This window comes from Triticum aestivum, chromosome 3D, assembly GCF_018294505.1.
Source record: "Triticum aestivum cultivar Chinese Spring chromosome 3D, IWGSC CS RefSeq v2.1, whole genome shotgun sequence".
Classification (NCBI taxonomy): Eukaryota; Viridiplantae; Streptophyta; class Magnoliopsida; order Poales; family Poaceae; genus Triticum; species Triticum aestivum.
In genome coordinates, this window is record NC_057802.1 from 84525662 (window position 1) to 84540942 (window position 15281).

General features: G+C 45.3%; 2 protein-coding genes and 1 long non-coding RNA gene across 5 annotated transcripts; 1 reads left to right on the forward strand and 2 right to left on the reverse strand.

The window, feature by feature from the left end:
- Nucleotides 1-2538, forward strand: LOC123077575 (tRNA (guanine(10)-N2)-methyltransferase homolog; the record flags this gene model as incomplete). The annotated part of the gene is given in 6 exon segments (XM_044499868.1): nt 1-181; nt 296-507; nt 609-926; nt 1002-1076; nt 1235-1309; nt 1843-2538. Coding segments are annotated over 6 exon segments (1407 nt in total), but the record flags the coding sequence as incomplete, so codon positions are not given.
- A 989-nt stretch (nt 2539-3527) lies between these two features.
- On the reverse strand, nt 3528-7443 carry LOC123077576 (prefoldin subunit 6). 2 transcript variants are annotated; one of them, XM_044499869.1, is made up of 6 exons: nt 7215-7443; nt 6488-6693; nt 6316-6386; nt 6102-6226; nt 5960-6020; nt 3528-3809 (listed from the first exon to the last, which is right to left on the reverse strand). In XM_044499869.1, exons 2-6 carry the CDS (start codon nt 6579-6581, stop codon nt 3756-3758), a joined length of 405 nt encoding a protein of 134 aa, XP_044355804.1. In that variant the 5' UTR covers nt 6582-6693; nt 7215-7443; the 3' UTR covers nt 3528-3755. The 2 variants fall into 2 exon arrangements, with proteins under 2 accessions (XP_044355804.1, XP_044355805.1); XM_044499870.1 differs by having other exon boundaries at nt 6488-6689; nt 7215-7421.
- A 2008-nt stretch (nt 7444-9451) lies between these two features.
- Nucleotides 9452-12541, reverse strand: LOC123077578 (uncharacterized). 2 transcript variants are annotated; one of them, XR_006436716.1, is made up of 3 exons: nt 12070-12437; nt 11255-11395; nt 9452-11029 (listed from the first exon to the last, which is right to left on the reverse strand). It is a non-coding gene; the product is annotated as an uncharacterized lncRNA (long non-coding RNA). The 2 variants fall into 2 exon arrangements; XR_006436715.1 differs by having other exon boundaries at nt 11255-12541.
- Between the last annotated feature and the right edge of the window lie 2740 nt (nt 12542-15281).

Sequence of the window (15281 nt, forward strand, 5' to 3'; positions counted from 1 at the left end):
TACCACAGGCTCCTCGACTACCGGCGGCCGGAGGTGCAGTCGCTCGCCGAGCTCTTCGGCGGCCCCGGCGCCGGGGCCGCTGTAGAGTGGCGTATGCCCGAGAATCACCACGAAGACTCCCCCTTCCACCTCGTCCGCCTCCCCGGCGACGAGCGCGTTGCCGCGCAGATCGCCAACCGCAGTAAGCGAGCTGCCCTCGTCATCGTTTATTGATTTCTGGTACCATGCCTGCAACCTGCATGATATGCGCCACTGCCTAGCTTCTCGCGTTTATCCCGGACACCGCATGTGCCAGGCCTGCTCGTGAAGGGGATCTATGAGCTGTGGGGGCAAGGTGCCACCTACGACGAACTGGAGAAGGCGATACGGGTGTACCCCGACGAAAGGAAGCTGCCGTACCTGACGCCGGAGAGCTCGTTCAAGATTATCGTCGACAGCTTCGGCAAGGCGGTCAGCTTCGAAGAACAGAATGCGATTATAAAGAGGTTCACTTACATCCCATTCGAGGTTACTGCCACAATTTTTCTACCTTGTGCTATTAACTCCGAGGCATTTGTGAATGGCAATTGTTCTTTACTTTGTAAATCGGTGCTGTTCCTCTTGTTTAGGGCCGTGTTAATTTGAAGAAGCCCGATCACAAGTTCTTTGTCTTGGAGACTGATGATTATGGGCCACAAAATGGCCTTCCACCAGTTGCTCAGAAGACGGTATTCTTTGGCCGGCTGGTTGGAGCAGCAGATAGGCATGTAGTGCCGACATATGAGTTGAAGAGCAGGAAGTACATTGGTCCGACTGCAATGGACTGTGAAATGGCGTTTCTCATGGCCAACCAAGGGCTCGCACAGCCTGGGAAACTTGTGTATGACCCTTTTGTTGGCACCGGGAGTATTTTAGTGGCCGCTGCACATTTTGGAGCCATGACTATGGTTTGTTCTTATCGCAGAAATAAACACACCGCTATCCTTTTGTTAGGTAATGTCTCGCTTATTAAGTTCTTTCAGGGTGCAGATATTGATATAAGAGTTGTGCGGGATGGTCGTGGCCCCGATTGCAATATTTGGAGCAACTTTGAGCAGGTAATTTTAGTTCAGAGAAGCTTCTTGCGTGGCTGTCATGAGTATCATCTGAATAATCATTATTAGTATCTTGAAGTAGTGACATCTTATTTAGTCCGTGAGTTGGTGGATACCGATTCTTTCATGTAGTAATGTGTTGACCATGTTATCTTATTCAGTACAAGTTGCCAGAGCCTTTGTGTGTGCTACGAGCAGATAACAACCTGCCACCTTGGCGTCCAGGATTGAAGGAGGTACTATCCTGCATTTTCCGCTGTTTATGCAGTGTTGCAGTTCATCACTGTTACAGCTTTGGAATTGTTCATTAGTGACTTGTTGGAAATGAAGAAAAGTATCAGCAACTACATCCCTTTTGCACAAATTAATGCCACTGAATGTTGTAGTTGTGCTTGAAGTCTTCCATGGACGCACATGACATGATACTCAGTCACAGTCATAGTTGAATGCTTATATGACCTTCATGTGGTTGGTATAGCCATCTTTGAAACAAATTCACCATGAAATGCTTGTTTTTTAGTCCCGTGAGAAAATAATTGATGGTTATTATTTCCTTAATAGTCCTTGAAAGCGGTACTTGGAGCATATAATCTATAAACTACTGCGTGATATATGAACATTTAGACTATTGTGTGGTAGAACAATTGTACTATGTTGCTATAATTAGGAGGTTATCTTGTGTGTAAGCTGCATGCTACCCCTTGGATACAGTCTTATTCTATCATCTTGGTCTGAAGACATGATAAACTACTGCTGTTTTTGTCATCAGATATTTGATGCAATCATCTGCGACCCCCCATATGGTGTCCGAGCTGGTGGGCGAAAGTCCGGTGGTCGGAAGCTCCTAAAAGGCATCATCCCTCCGTACATAGTTCCGGACGACAAGAGAGAGAACCATATTCCATCAACCGCGCCATACAGTCTTGCAGAATGCGTTCATGACCTCCTCCTCCTTGCTGCGAGAATGCTGGTGATTGGTGGCAGGCTGGTCTTCTTCTACCCGGTCTTGCGGGATGATGATGTTGCCGACGCAGCAAAATTTCCGGAGCACCCCTGCTTCAAGCTGGTCTCCTCCTGCGAGCAGATCCTAAGCCTGCGGTACAGCCGGGTTCTGCTGACGATGGTGAAGGTTGAGCCGTACACAGAAGAGGTCGAGAGGGTAGGCGAGGAACGGCACCAGGAGTTCAGGGAGAACCACCAGAAATGGATGGAGGAGGGCAACCTGCACTCTGCTATGTTCAGCCCGGCTGAGCATGATGGGAAGCCCAAATTCGATAAAGATTCCAAGCCGAAGTACAGGGGAAAGTACGTGTAGTGATGAAAACGTCTCTGGGATGACAGTTTGTTATCTTTTCAGCAAGGGCTGTTGTGTGGCTTGTGCTAGGTTTACAAGCTAGCGCCAGTCAGTGCTAGGAGCTGTTTGATGTACACTAATTTGATATCATGCCAGCTATGCTCATTTTGATGAGGAGCTGTAGTTCATTTTTTCCACTTCTTTTCCTACCTTGCGTTTCCGGCTACTGCTTTAGTTTCCCAATTTTTCCAGCCTAAGGGCAACTCTAATACTCCCCTGTACACTATTGTAAGACGTTTTTGCTTGAACCGCAAAAATGTCTTATATTAGTGTACAGAGGTAGTACATCCCAAGAAAACCCTTTAAATACCAAAAATTGTCGGTACAAGCTAAAGAAAACGAATATTGGTTCAACTAGTTAAGTGCTCGTGTGTTGCACCGAAGGCATACTTATTCTGATGGTTCAATATCAATCGGGTCTAACATATACTCCCTCTGTCCCGTAATATAAGAGCATTTTACTTTAGAATCCACATGCACATTCAGATGGTATTGTCTACTTTCTTTACTGTTAATACCGTTAAAACAAGTTTCCCAAACCAAGCTTGGCACCTCTATCAATGATGCATCCGCTAGCGACTCCGCTAGTAACAAGTTTCCCAAATCAATGTGCTTGGCTTAGTAAAACGTGCCTACAGTTTTTCGTTACATCACATTCCCTCTCTCAGCCCCGGCGCCTCTGTTTATGGTGCTAATATATGACCAAAACCCTTAAAAGGCAAGACGATGTTCTATCTTGCAGTTGGTACTCCCTGCGGGTTTTTTACTCCCCTTATTAGGTTTTGTCTAAAGTCAAACTTTATAAACTTTCAACAAGTTATATTAACATATACACCACCAAATCAATACCATTGGATTCATCATGGAGTATATTTTCACGTCATACAGATTTGTTATTATAAAATGCAACACGCCAGCCCACACGGCGCTCCAAGATGTCAGACAAATTAGCTCAAAGATTATGATAACCGGCAAGAATTCACATACTCAAATATCGGTCTCCCACACACAAAAAAAAAACTTCCCAACACCATTGCTAAAAATGAATCTATTAATCAACATAAGCAAAGATAGAAGAAATAAAATGGTACATGAAAAGATTGATCCAATTCCTTCTCAAAATAAAAGTCATTTCAAGCATATTACTAGAAACCAGCAAGAGGTACATCTTCAACCAAGTATCCACTCCCAAACAAAATCTCTCACTACACAAACCTTGAACTTCTCTCAATCTCTGAACACTACAGATTTCTTTCACCTTTTTAGGGGATAGATAACACGACCCAACATTTGGGAGGACAAAGGCCCTAATGCAGGGAACCCTTCATTTACGCCTGAGCCTTCGCTTGTACAGCCTGCATCTTCTGTTGCAGCTTGATTATCTGCTTAGCAAAAATACATTAATAAAAAGAAATTGGACAATTATTCCGAGCATTGCAGAGTTAACTGAATACAGTGAATGGCCGTGATGAGGATGACCATTATGGAGGTATAACTTAAGGGCCTCTTTTATTCAAAGCAATCTATTATATTTTGTTTCCTATTTCAAAGCTTATTTGATTTATAGGATTAGAACCCATAAAATCTTAGACTACTTTGTATGCAATTCCAAAGGAATATTTCTGTTGGATCCAACCTCATAGAGATTTTCCTTTGTTTCCGTGACAAATATAGCGCACACCTAATCTTTCAAAAAAAAACTCCTATTTCGTATTCATGTGTTTCCAGTAACCAACGGGCATATATGCTTCAACATGTTATGCCATCTAATTCCTAGATTTTCCATATTCCTGCATTCTTGGATTAAGTGAATAAAAAAGGGCTGAAGTAGTTTGTTTGGATACTGATAATTAGATGTGGGATTTTGGAAAACGAGTTTTCGGAGGATTTTTGGGAAAACCAGTTTTGGTTAGTTCTGGTTAGGCTTTCTGTTAAGGCAAGTATATGCAATTGGATGGGTAAAATAGGAAAACACGATTTGCATTTTCCGGAACTATCGCCTCCACACAACTTTTCTCCATTACCGCTCACATGAATAGGAAGTAGCTGTTCCATCCTACACAGCACCTCATGATCAGAAAAACTCCGACATGTTTGTGTGGTCCTCCTCACACTGCATCAACACCACCTCTTCATCAAGCGCTCTAAGTGCTCTTCCGGCGAGACCACTGTCACATATCTCGGGCACATGATTTCATCCAAGGGTGTGGCTATAGATCAACAAAAGGTTCAGGCTGTAGCTCATTGGCCAGCACCCAAGTCTGTACGGGCAGTGTCTGGCTTCTTAGGATTAGCTGGCTACCATCGTAAATTCAACCGTGACTTTGGCACCATGCCACCATCGCTGCACCCCTCACCAAGCTCCTCCGGAAGGAAGCATTTGTATGGACAACTGAGGCCGCCACAGCCTTTGCTTCCTTGAAGACCACTCTCACCACAGCGCCCGTGCTGCACCTCCCTGATTTCGCCCTTGACTTTGTAGTGGAATGTGATACGTCAGGCAGCGGGTTCAGGGCTATTTTGCATCAAGGTTCAGGGCCTCTAGCAACATGCCAAACTAGCAGCCTATGAGAGGGAGCTCATCGGCCTTGTACATGTTGTGCGGCACTGGCGACCGTACCTATGTGGGTGTGGTACATATAGACCATTACCGTTTGAAATTTTTGCTTGATCAGCGTTTGTCTACGATACCACAGCATCACTGGGCCAGCAAGCTAATTGGGTTTGGTTTCCGACTTGAATTCAAGCCCGGGAACCAGAACCTTGTTGTTTTATGTACAAATTTGATTATTTATCCCGGGAATGGTACTGACAAGCTGCGGATAACAGTCAGGAAAGCTTGACAATTGAAGGAGTGCAAAATTGATGTCACCTTATGTTGCAGAGATTTGGTCATGTGATGGCTACTACCAAATAATCCTAGCTAGCCAGATTAAGTTTAAAAACAGATGATGGGATAAGGAAACAAGGTAGCATGAGCTCACAGTACATATATACAAGTACTACCACATTTTTATCACACCATTTTGTTCTCTCTCATGCACTGAATCCTCTCTCAAGTCTTAATTAGTACTGATGCTGGAATTATTTCAATCCTGTCTTAATTTCTTCTCCACTCAGGACCATAGGTTCTCTGTAGTTTCCCCCTTTATCACATCACCTCATTATCATTTTTCTTGGACAATGTCAGTCATTTTTCAACTTCCATCAGTGTCACTGTATCCAGCTCAACTTACTTTTTTAAAAACTATAATGCACTATACAGACAAAGTTCAGAAAGTGCCACGCATGTTAGCATTGTGCAGCTCTAAAAATTCAAGGACACCATAACTATGTTGTTCAAAAAAATCACAGAGATGACAGAACATATGGTTTACCAAGACAATTAAAGTCGCTCCCGCACTCCAAACAAGTCCAAACAGTTTTCACATACCAAAAATTAATCTAGGTAAGTTCCACATATCATCTTCTAATGGTTTTCCTTATGTGGTCAAGCAGCCCAAAAAAAATTGATAAGGAAACAGTAACATACCGATTCCTTCTTGCTATTCTGTTTCTCCTCCAAGTCCTTGAGCGCCCGATCCATTCTCTCTCTGCAAAGAAAGTAATTCCACACCTTCATCACAGCATCAACACAATTCAAAACCGATACAGATCAGCTCATAGCCACTCACAGCTCAGCCGTGATGTACTCGATGCGCTTCTTGATGTTGGCCTTCGCCTCTGCATTGTCCTGCTTGACCAACACTGGCCCAATCAGCTTGTACACGTTTGCCCCTTCATTCAGCAGCTCCAGCTCCTACGCACAAAGCCAAACTAGATCAAACCAGGTACTCACGCAAATCACCAATCAGAACAGAGTTGAACCAAGGAAGCGTGGGTTCATGCCTTGAGGACGAGTTCATTCTCGCCGACCTGGATGGTGAACTGCTTGCGGACCTCGTGGTTCTTGGAGATGTCTGCAAGGGGAGCAGAAGAGATAGAGTTAGGGTTGCGAGCAGGGAGGGACGGGTTCCTCTCCCCCTCTCAAGGGGTTTGCAGGCCGGGAAAGTGCACATGCCTTTCTGGATCTTGCTGAGGGCGTTGGCCTGGGACTCAAGGTCGCTCTGCATTTCACGTACAGCAGCCGGTGCCGTTGCCAACGACGACGCCATGGCTATCGCTGCTTCCTACGCCGCCTCCGGCTTTAAGCGTGGGAGTGCAAATGTAGATGTGGCGTCGTCTTCTCTGTTTCCGGGTTTGGGCTTTCTGTAGCGTCGGCACTACCTGAAACAGCATGGAGAGCGACAAAACTAAATCAAATCTTTGCGTGTGGCTCCGATGGGAATAGCTCGCTCATAGATGACATCCAAACTCTTATCCAACATATTTCATTTGTATTCTCAATTTCTCACCAAACTACACTGCAGCTTAGGAAAAATGTTTGGCACAAAAGACTGGGCGTATGAGATGGTCACAGTTTCTCAGTTTCTCACCAATCTACACCGCCAAAAATACCACAAGGCAATGGGCAGCACATTCCGGACAGCGAGATCAAATAGTTCTCTGGCGCATCTCGAAATAAATAATGAATAAACAAAGGGATCCGGCGCCCAGCTCTACTCTCCAAATGAGAATCCTACGAGCTCCGAGATCCCAAGCATACAGCCAGCGGTGAATGCGCCCGCGAATTTCCGACGCAGTCGCACCGACACAAACGTCCACGGTAACAGCAGACTCCGTAAGAGCCTCGATTTTTCGCAGCACGGACGAAAGAAAAACAAAAATCAATTGAGGCTAGGGTTTACCCAGAAAGACGAAAGTCGCTCCGGGCGGATCTCCGACGGGGGAGAGCAAGCGGAGCAGCAGTCGCGGCCGGTGGTTCAGGACGAGATCGCGGTCTGTAGGGGTAGGGGACGGAGAAGCTCTGGCCGAGGCTGGCGGCAGTGGCGGCGGCCGGCGGCTGAAGTAATCGGGAGCGGCGGTGGGAGGGCCTGTTTGGTTGGTCACCTGGGCTCTATGCGGGGAAAAATATGTGCCTGGTCTGGGCCTGAGAATCGAAATGAAATTGGGCTGGCCTGGGCCTGTTAAAAAAAAAACTAAGGGCATCTTCAGTTTCAAAAAATAAAATAAAAAAACTAAGGGCATGTTCAACATGGATCACCAAATTAATATGAAAAAACATGGATCACCAAATGTCCACAGACACGTCAAATCCAGTTGGATGTCGGCCATCCACCCATGATCATCAAATGCCCGCATATTTGAAACAGATCGAACATGTAATATGAAAGTTCGATACATTACACGCATACAGACAAAATTAACAATTTAACATAAACTTGAATTAAACTAAACTAGGTCAAGTAGCAGACTATGACCTCATAGGCATGGCCAGCAAGGGCGACGGCACCTCTGTCGTTGTCCGCATCTTCGGCGTCGCCGCCACCATCCAAGTCGGTGTCGCGCCAGTGGAAGAAGGCCCGCCAGGCATCGCAACATTCCTCTCGGTTGCCGCGGCGCCATCTCCTCGACTTGGAGGCAAATGACGCGCTCAAACACGACCAACCCAACTTGGAAGAGTTGGGTGTTGAGCGGGCGCCTGTGGCGGGCGTCTGACTCCACGGTAGTCTTAGACTGATCGAGGCCCAAGCCCCCGCCAGTGTGGGGTCCACAAGGACCCAGGTCGGCGCTACCTTGGACTTGGAGAACACCGTCGAGCCCTGCTACTAGCGCGCCTCCGCCTCAGAGAGGCATTTCTTGCCCCCTCCTCCCCCCGACGAGGGGCCGTCACATGAGCCGCCTCCGTGGAGGTAGTACTGGACGTGTAGACATGGCTTGGACGACGTGGAAGTCGGCTCCGCCTTCTTCACGGCAACACTCCCATGACAGTAATACTTGACATTTTCTTGACAAAAGGAGGAGCCGACCTCCACGTCGTCCAAGCCATTCTTGGCATTTTCTGTCATGGAAGTAACACTCCATGACAATAATACTGACGAAAACACGTATTGTCATGGATGTGTTGCCCACATACTTCTATGACAAAAAATTATGATTGAAATTGGAATTTCCATTCTGGGCGGTCCGAAAGCTTCCATCCTGGGTGATCCGAAAGCACACTTGGATGACGTTTTTGGGCCTTCCATGACGTAAAAAAAGTGGTAGAAATGAGAGGGAGAAATTTTTGATGATTCCTCGGATGAGTTCGGCCTCGGACGATATATGGTGGGTATCAGGGCCGAGCGAGAGGCAGGGTAGTTTGCGTTATCATGTGGGACTTCACATTAGTGAACCCAATCGATGCTCGTGCACGGTAGTTGGAGGCCCCTAATCGATCGATGCTCGTGTGCGGTAGCATCTGTAGGCCTCAGTTGCATGCACAAGTAGCTATTGTTTGGAGACTTCGCATCACTAGTTAGCATGCACGTGCAACGCACGTCTCAACCAAAGAACACATTATTCATGTGTATTGAATTCTGTAGTGCTGATAATCCCTGCCTCTCTAAAGGTGAAATTCAATACAAACCCCACATTTATCTTCTGAGGATGTATGCGAAGTTGGAGCAGACAAAAAAGAAGTCATAATCCAAGATGAAACCGCAATCGTAAAGTAAAGATTTCAGAAGTATGTCTAATTTATTCTATGAACTTGGAAGGACTTGTAATACATATATGCATTGTCCAAGTGAACATGGCAGAGATGCAAACTGTCAACAAGATATACAAAAAAGAACGCGTCTTGGAACAACTGGATTTGTTCCCTCTTGGATTCAGGCTACATGTTATCTTCAGAATTTGAATTGATGGGCTCGACTACAGCGCCACAGTGGGAGTTACAGCACGCACCACGAGCTTGAAGAGTTCTCCGGTAGCCAGGACCATTATCACCCATTCCGAGTCTCACCTCCAGGAGTGCAACATTCATGAACAAAAAAATGAAGAACGAAAATTTAATAATTTGTGTATGACATGGCATGCAAGCCACACTTTCTCCAGGCTAATCTTAGTCCTGGTAAGATAAGCAATGAAAACTTGTCCTATCAACATCTCAACAATGGAGAAAGGTCTACTATTTCAAAATGGAAAACTGTACAATAAGGAAATTTCCATGATTAGATCTTGTGCTAGGATAGTCATTGTTTCACAAACCTAAAAAGAAAAGAAAAAATCACAGAAAAATTTAGGAAGACCAAAGCCACACAACAAGGCCTTCCTAATGAGATGAATATACCATCAGGAAAATAAATCATACCAACAAGGCCTCCTATACAAATCACAAACTTCTATATGCTCCTCTTATCTTCCTCTCGCCTTTCCAATGATTGTTTACACAGTGTACATGCCGAAGACTTCATTTCTCTTATACAGAAGACATCAAGCTCAAAAACGCCATAAACTCATGGTCATATCATCTCTTTGGGAAACAACCAGTCCTAGCACTGCAGCTAGATAACACAAAAGTTGAGCTTGAAACCACAGTAACCCATGCAGCTAACTGCTATTTACTCACATATCACATAAAAGAAAAATAAGCTAACTGCATATTCATATTCAGTTATAAAGTAACAGAAAGCAAACAAAAAAATACCGAAGAAACTATCAGTTCTAGAAAACAATTTTGCTGTCCTCGAAAAATAGAGATTGTGCTTTCAGCTTTGTTATTAATCGGAAACCGCTGTAATATGACTTCCTATTGTGTCCTAAACTTTCAAAGAGCTTAGAAGCCATATACAGTATGCTATAATACCTGGCATGCAGATCAAGGAGGCATTTCATCAAACAAATAAGGGCATCTGAAATTCATGTTCTGCTATGCACCCAATGCACATTAAGCGCAGAGCACAATACAGACTATAGATGACAATAGAGTAAGTAGATGTCAGGGTCGAGAGCATGCACCTCACTAACTCAGGAACCAAAGATCCTAAAGTATGAACATCTCCACCAACAGTCATACACGCATAGGGGACATACCATTTCTAGATCTGCACATTGCCCATCTTGGGAAGAAAGAGTTTCTAGATCTGCACATATGCAGTCCTCGAATCATTGGAACCCCTTGGTAAAAATATAGACATATTCTGCATGAACTAATGTGAGAACTTTCACACAGAGACAAATAGTAACCTGAACTCTTGCCAAATGAGGGTGCACAAAATACAACACTATATTCCCGTATAAGATTGCTCTCTCAGGAATAAAATATAGTTATATATTTCTAATGGAACAAAATACACTTGTCGGCATGAAATAAGAGGCCGTCAAAGCTGCACTGTCTGTTTGAAATAGAAATCAGAAGTGAAGATGTTTAAGATCCATTGACAACATAAGAAATTGGATTATCCACACAAAAAAGGGAAGAAAAAATAAAAAAGAGCAAATGACAACTAAAGGACATACATATGTGTGAACATTTGATGATTCCCGTGTAAGAGGGATGCAATGTGATGAACAAGAGTAAGCTCATCAAGCAATAACTGTCAGTTTGTCACCTTAGCAATTCAATAATAGTAACTATCACTACAATTAACAACAAAGAGTGTATACTCAGCCTTAGAGAAGTAGCATAGTCCAATCTTCTCAACTGATTCTTCTTGCAGGACGGTCCAAATTCCTGTAGCTAAAAAATTACAGGCGGTGTTAGATGGCAGGACTGTATTTGGGCTCAAGATGCTACTATGGTCACCCTCGAGGACATGTAAAAAGGATAGATAAAAAAATTACTAACCATTAATACATTCATTTGTCTCAAGTATACACATGTGATTCATTCAGCACGTTAATCTGATGCATCCAATAATTAGATAATTGCATGTGGACCCCTTTGTGTGTTCATTGTATATACCTTGAGCGTCTCCGAGGATTTGGATGGCACTGCCGGTAGTGTAGTTCCGGTGATTAGCACTGCCGAGCCTTCCGGTGGCGGCACCGATTACCCTTCCGGTTCATGCTATCTTCTGCAAATCGATTGGTTCTACCATACACACTGCATGCACATATAGTATACACAACAATTTCAGATTTAAGCCTGGAAACACACTCTCATACAATTCACTCCCCTATACAGAACAACTTCAGATTTATGCTTGGGAGGCTGGGACCAAGTACGAACCACAAGGTAATGAATGTTCAACTATAGTATTGAGAATAATAATGTAAAAAATATAATTTTATCTTTTAGGCGTATGCCAGAGAGCTCTACATCCAGAGAAGTATCTCACTGATTGTTTTCACCCTTTTATAGGTCACTGTACATCGAAGCAATAAGCATAAGATGGAGATATTCCTGAGCAATTTTCCATATGCTCCAATTTCCTTTGTACTCTTTCTCAGATTGTTTTGAAGAAAAGAGCTGGGAAGCAACCACAGGTCCATCCTCTATTGTAGTAGCTCCTCCATTATTTGTGCTGTAGATTCCTGTGTGGATCCTAACCAGATATGATTGTTCTCCACAAAATTGTTTTGGCTGGGTAACAGAAGAAGAAAAAGAAAGGAGAAGTGCTTGGCTCGGCGGCGGATCTCGGGCTGGTCACGTACTACTGGCTGGGGAGGACCTCCACGCTGTCGAGCTCTTCCTGGGCTGGTGCTTCTGGTTCGCCACGATCGGAGACCCTATATGAAAGCCTGCAGAGCGCGTAAGTGGGGCAAGTGGAGGCGTACCTAGGTCGCCGCCGCGGCGGGCGGAGGAGCAGCCGGAGTGCTGTGCGGCGAGGTCGGGAAGGAGGCGCAACCAGCGAGGATCTGGTCGCGGAGCTCGCCAAGGCACGCGGCGACATCGGTGCGCGTGGTGGCGGAGAAGACCCAGCCCTCGGGCTCCTTCCAGGACGCCTCGTGCCGCTCCTCCTCGTGCTTGATCCGGATGTAGGACGCCCGCCCCATCTTTTTCCCCGCCATCGCAGACGCCATCTCTCCATTCCTCCGCCGCTTTGCCACTCCGGTTGCTTCGGGAGGTTGGTTCCTCGCGCCTGGGGTAGCAGAGGAGAGGAGAAGCGGCGGGCGGCGGCGATGGGAACAGGGAGGAGTTCTGTGGCGGCTGGGGGAGAGGGGAGAGCTATGGTTGGAGTTGGAGACGTGATATTTTTTTCGCAACTGAGACGTGATGTTGGTTCGGGGTTACGAGGTCTTGAGCGAATTAGTGGGCATGCGTGGAGACCGTACGTCGGTGGCAGACCGGCAAAACATTTAATCTCGTCCATTCGTTTTGATGGCAGACCACCGAAGTAATACAGACTCTTAGATACAATTAAGTGGGTTAGATCCAAGGGTGCTGGTTAATTTGTGTACACAAAGTTTGGTGGGTGTAGGGTATTTCATGTTTGCTCGCTGTAGCTTGTACGTACTTGACAGTGGTGCTCGATGGTCGGAGAAGTGTATGTGCGAGTAGAAGACCCTGCGATCGTGCACGGTAGCGTAGAAGACCCCCATACTTGGTACACTATTGATTGAGTTGGAGACTTCGCAATATAGAGAATCATATCAATCGATTATCACGAGACTCTCGCTGTAGCTACTGCATACCTTGCGGTGGTGTGCGAAGCCGTATCGGCGAGTAGAGACCTCGCTGCATCATGCGCGGTGGTTGGAGGCCCCGGTACTTGACGGATTGAGTGTTTTCTTTTCCTTTCTACATCGAAGATCGAGTTGAAGAGGTGTGCGCGATAGTTGGATGCTCCTATACATTTACTCAGAATGTAGTTTTTATATTAGTCATATATACGTCGTAGTGAAAATAGTACTGTACTAGCCATAGCCATTTTATGACAAACTTTGAGAGATGTCAAGGCTGAATGGTTATATGGCTTGGATCGGATACGCTCGATGATGTCTGAAATCTATCCAATGATTTTTTTTCTTGAAGAATACTTCCTCCGTCGAGCATCTTCATTAGGCGCATAAAAATTTCGCGCACTAAAATCACTGTAGCATTTTTAGTGCGCCGGGTCAAACATTGATTTAGTAGATGTTAAAAAACGCGCGTCCAAAAAACACGCAGTGTAAATTGTAAAGCGCGCGCAATCCGACGTCCCAAATTTGCAGCTTTTGATAGCGCTTTTTAGCTTGTGCACTATTTTACAGCTTGTGATGGAGCTATCTGGCGCTAAAAAAACCTGAAATTTAATGTGCGGATCAGTTTTTATGTTTTTGTTGGAGACGCCCTACTAGACGGAGGGAGTAAAACTTCACCATCTTCAGGATTCCCGATCTCATCAGACCTTCCAAACAGAAGAAGGGAAAACAGAGGACGAATGCGAGCCTGCTTGCCGCGACCAAAAGCCGAGCGCCACCGCCCGGACTCCTCTGCTGACCCGTTCCCTGCGCATCACTCGGCGACAATCTCGCGGCGAGGAGCGCGTGCGGAAGGCTAGCAAGCGCATGCTGCGGGGGCCTGCGGTGCGCCCGTCGCCCGTTCGATGAAATTCCTCGCCGGGGCGCCTCGCGGCGGTGGCTGCTGGCGCCGAGGATGCTGCTGCGGGTGTACGTGGGCATCCTGGCGCGCGGAGCCAGGCCCGACGCGTACACGTTCCCGCCGTTGCTCAATGCGGCGGGTTGGCGCGCGCCGTGGAGCCGGCTGTCGGCGACGCCGTTCACGTGCACGTGGTGGCTAAGTTTGGGCTAGAGCTCGACGCCCACTTGCCAAAGCCCTCTGGTCCTCACGGTGAGGAGGCTATCCATATGTTTTACAGAATGCTCCAGATGAAGTGACAGTCATGGCTCATCGGTGCATAGTGAAACCAGGTTTGGTCTATTTCCTCCAGTTTACATCTTTCCCACTGCCTAGTTCATATTTGACTTTGTAAGGAACTCAACACACTGTCCTACTTTGAATATAAAACATTTGACCATGCCTGTTCATAATTGCTCAGTAAATCTGTACACTTCCTATGAAACAGCCATCTGTTTATATGCTTTTATTATTACACCATGGTTTCTTTGAACTTATTCAATCCTGTTTGTGCCCCCAGTTGCTAGATAAATACTCCTACATACTTCTATCCGTTTAGAAGACGAAAAGTGCAGGTTTAGATTGATTTTGGCAACCAGGAGCGTCAGCAGCACGTTCAAAACAATAGATTTGCTCACTGGTCTTGAGCTTTGACCCTTTAGCCACTTGTCATATAAACGGTACTGTACAAGACAACCTTGTTTTAGGTGATCCTTATCTCTTTTTGTATGGAGAGATCCTTGAAATTTCATGTTTGCCACACCACTAAGTCAAACATAAGATTTTAATGTCAAATGCACGTTATGTGGGTTCCATTTCCTTCTCTTCCTTTGAATTATTCACCTCAAATCATCTCTTACTTTCAGTTTCAGTTTGATAATGTGCATACAGTTTATTTCATTTTCTTCTCCTTTCCGAACCCTTATTTAACTCTGATGAGCAAGTGGTAGCAAAATGAAAAGGAGAGGATAACATCTGCAGAAGAAGACTGTGTAATCATTATGTTGACTGCCATGAAACCTGCACAACAGCGTAGACAACTGATATCGCTGTCATTTGGACCCTCGCTTAATCTCTAAACAATCACGGCCCCACCAGCGAGCCTAATACAAGCAACGGGTTATTTGTAAAATAAAATTAGTTCCAATGATATATAGGCTCTTTCTAATGACAACAGGTTATTTGTACTATAGGCTCTTTTTACTGAGTACATACTTTTATCCGTTTAGAAGACTTAAGTGCAGGATTAGATTGATTTTGGCAACTAGGAGCATCAACCAGCACGTTTAAAACAATAGATTTGCTCACTAGTCTTGAGTTTGATCCTTCATTTACTTCTCATGTAAACAGTACAAGACAGCCTTATTTTAGGTAACCTTGAACCTCTTTTTAGTATGGAGGGATCCTTGAGATTTCATGTTTGTCACAC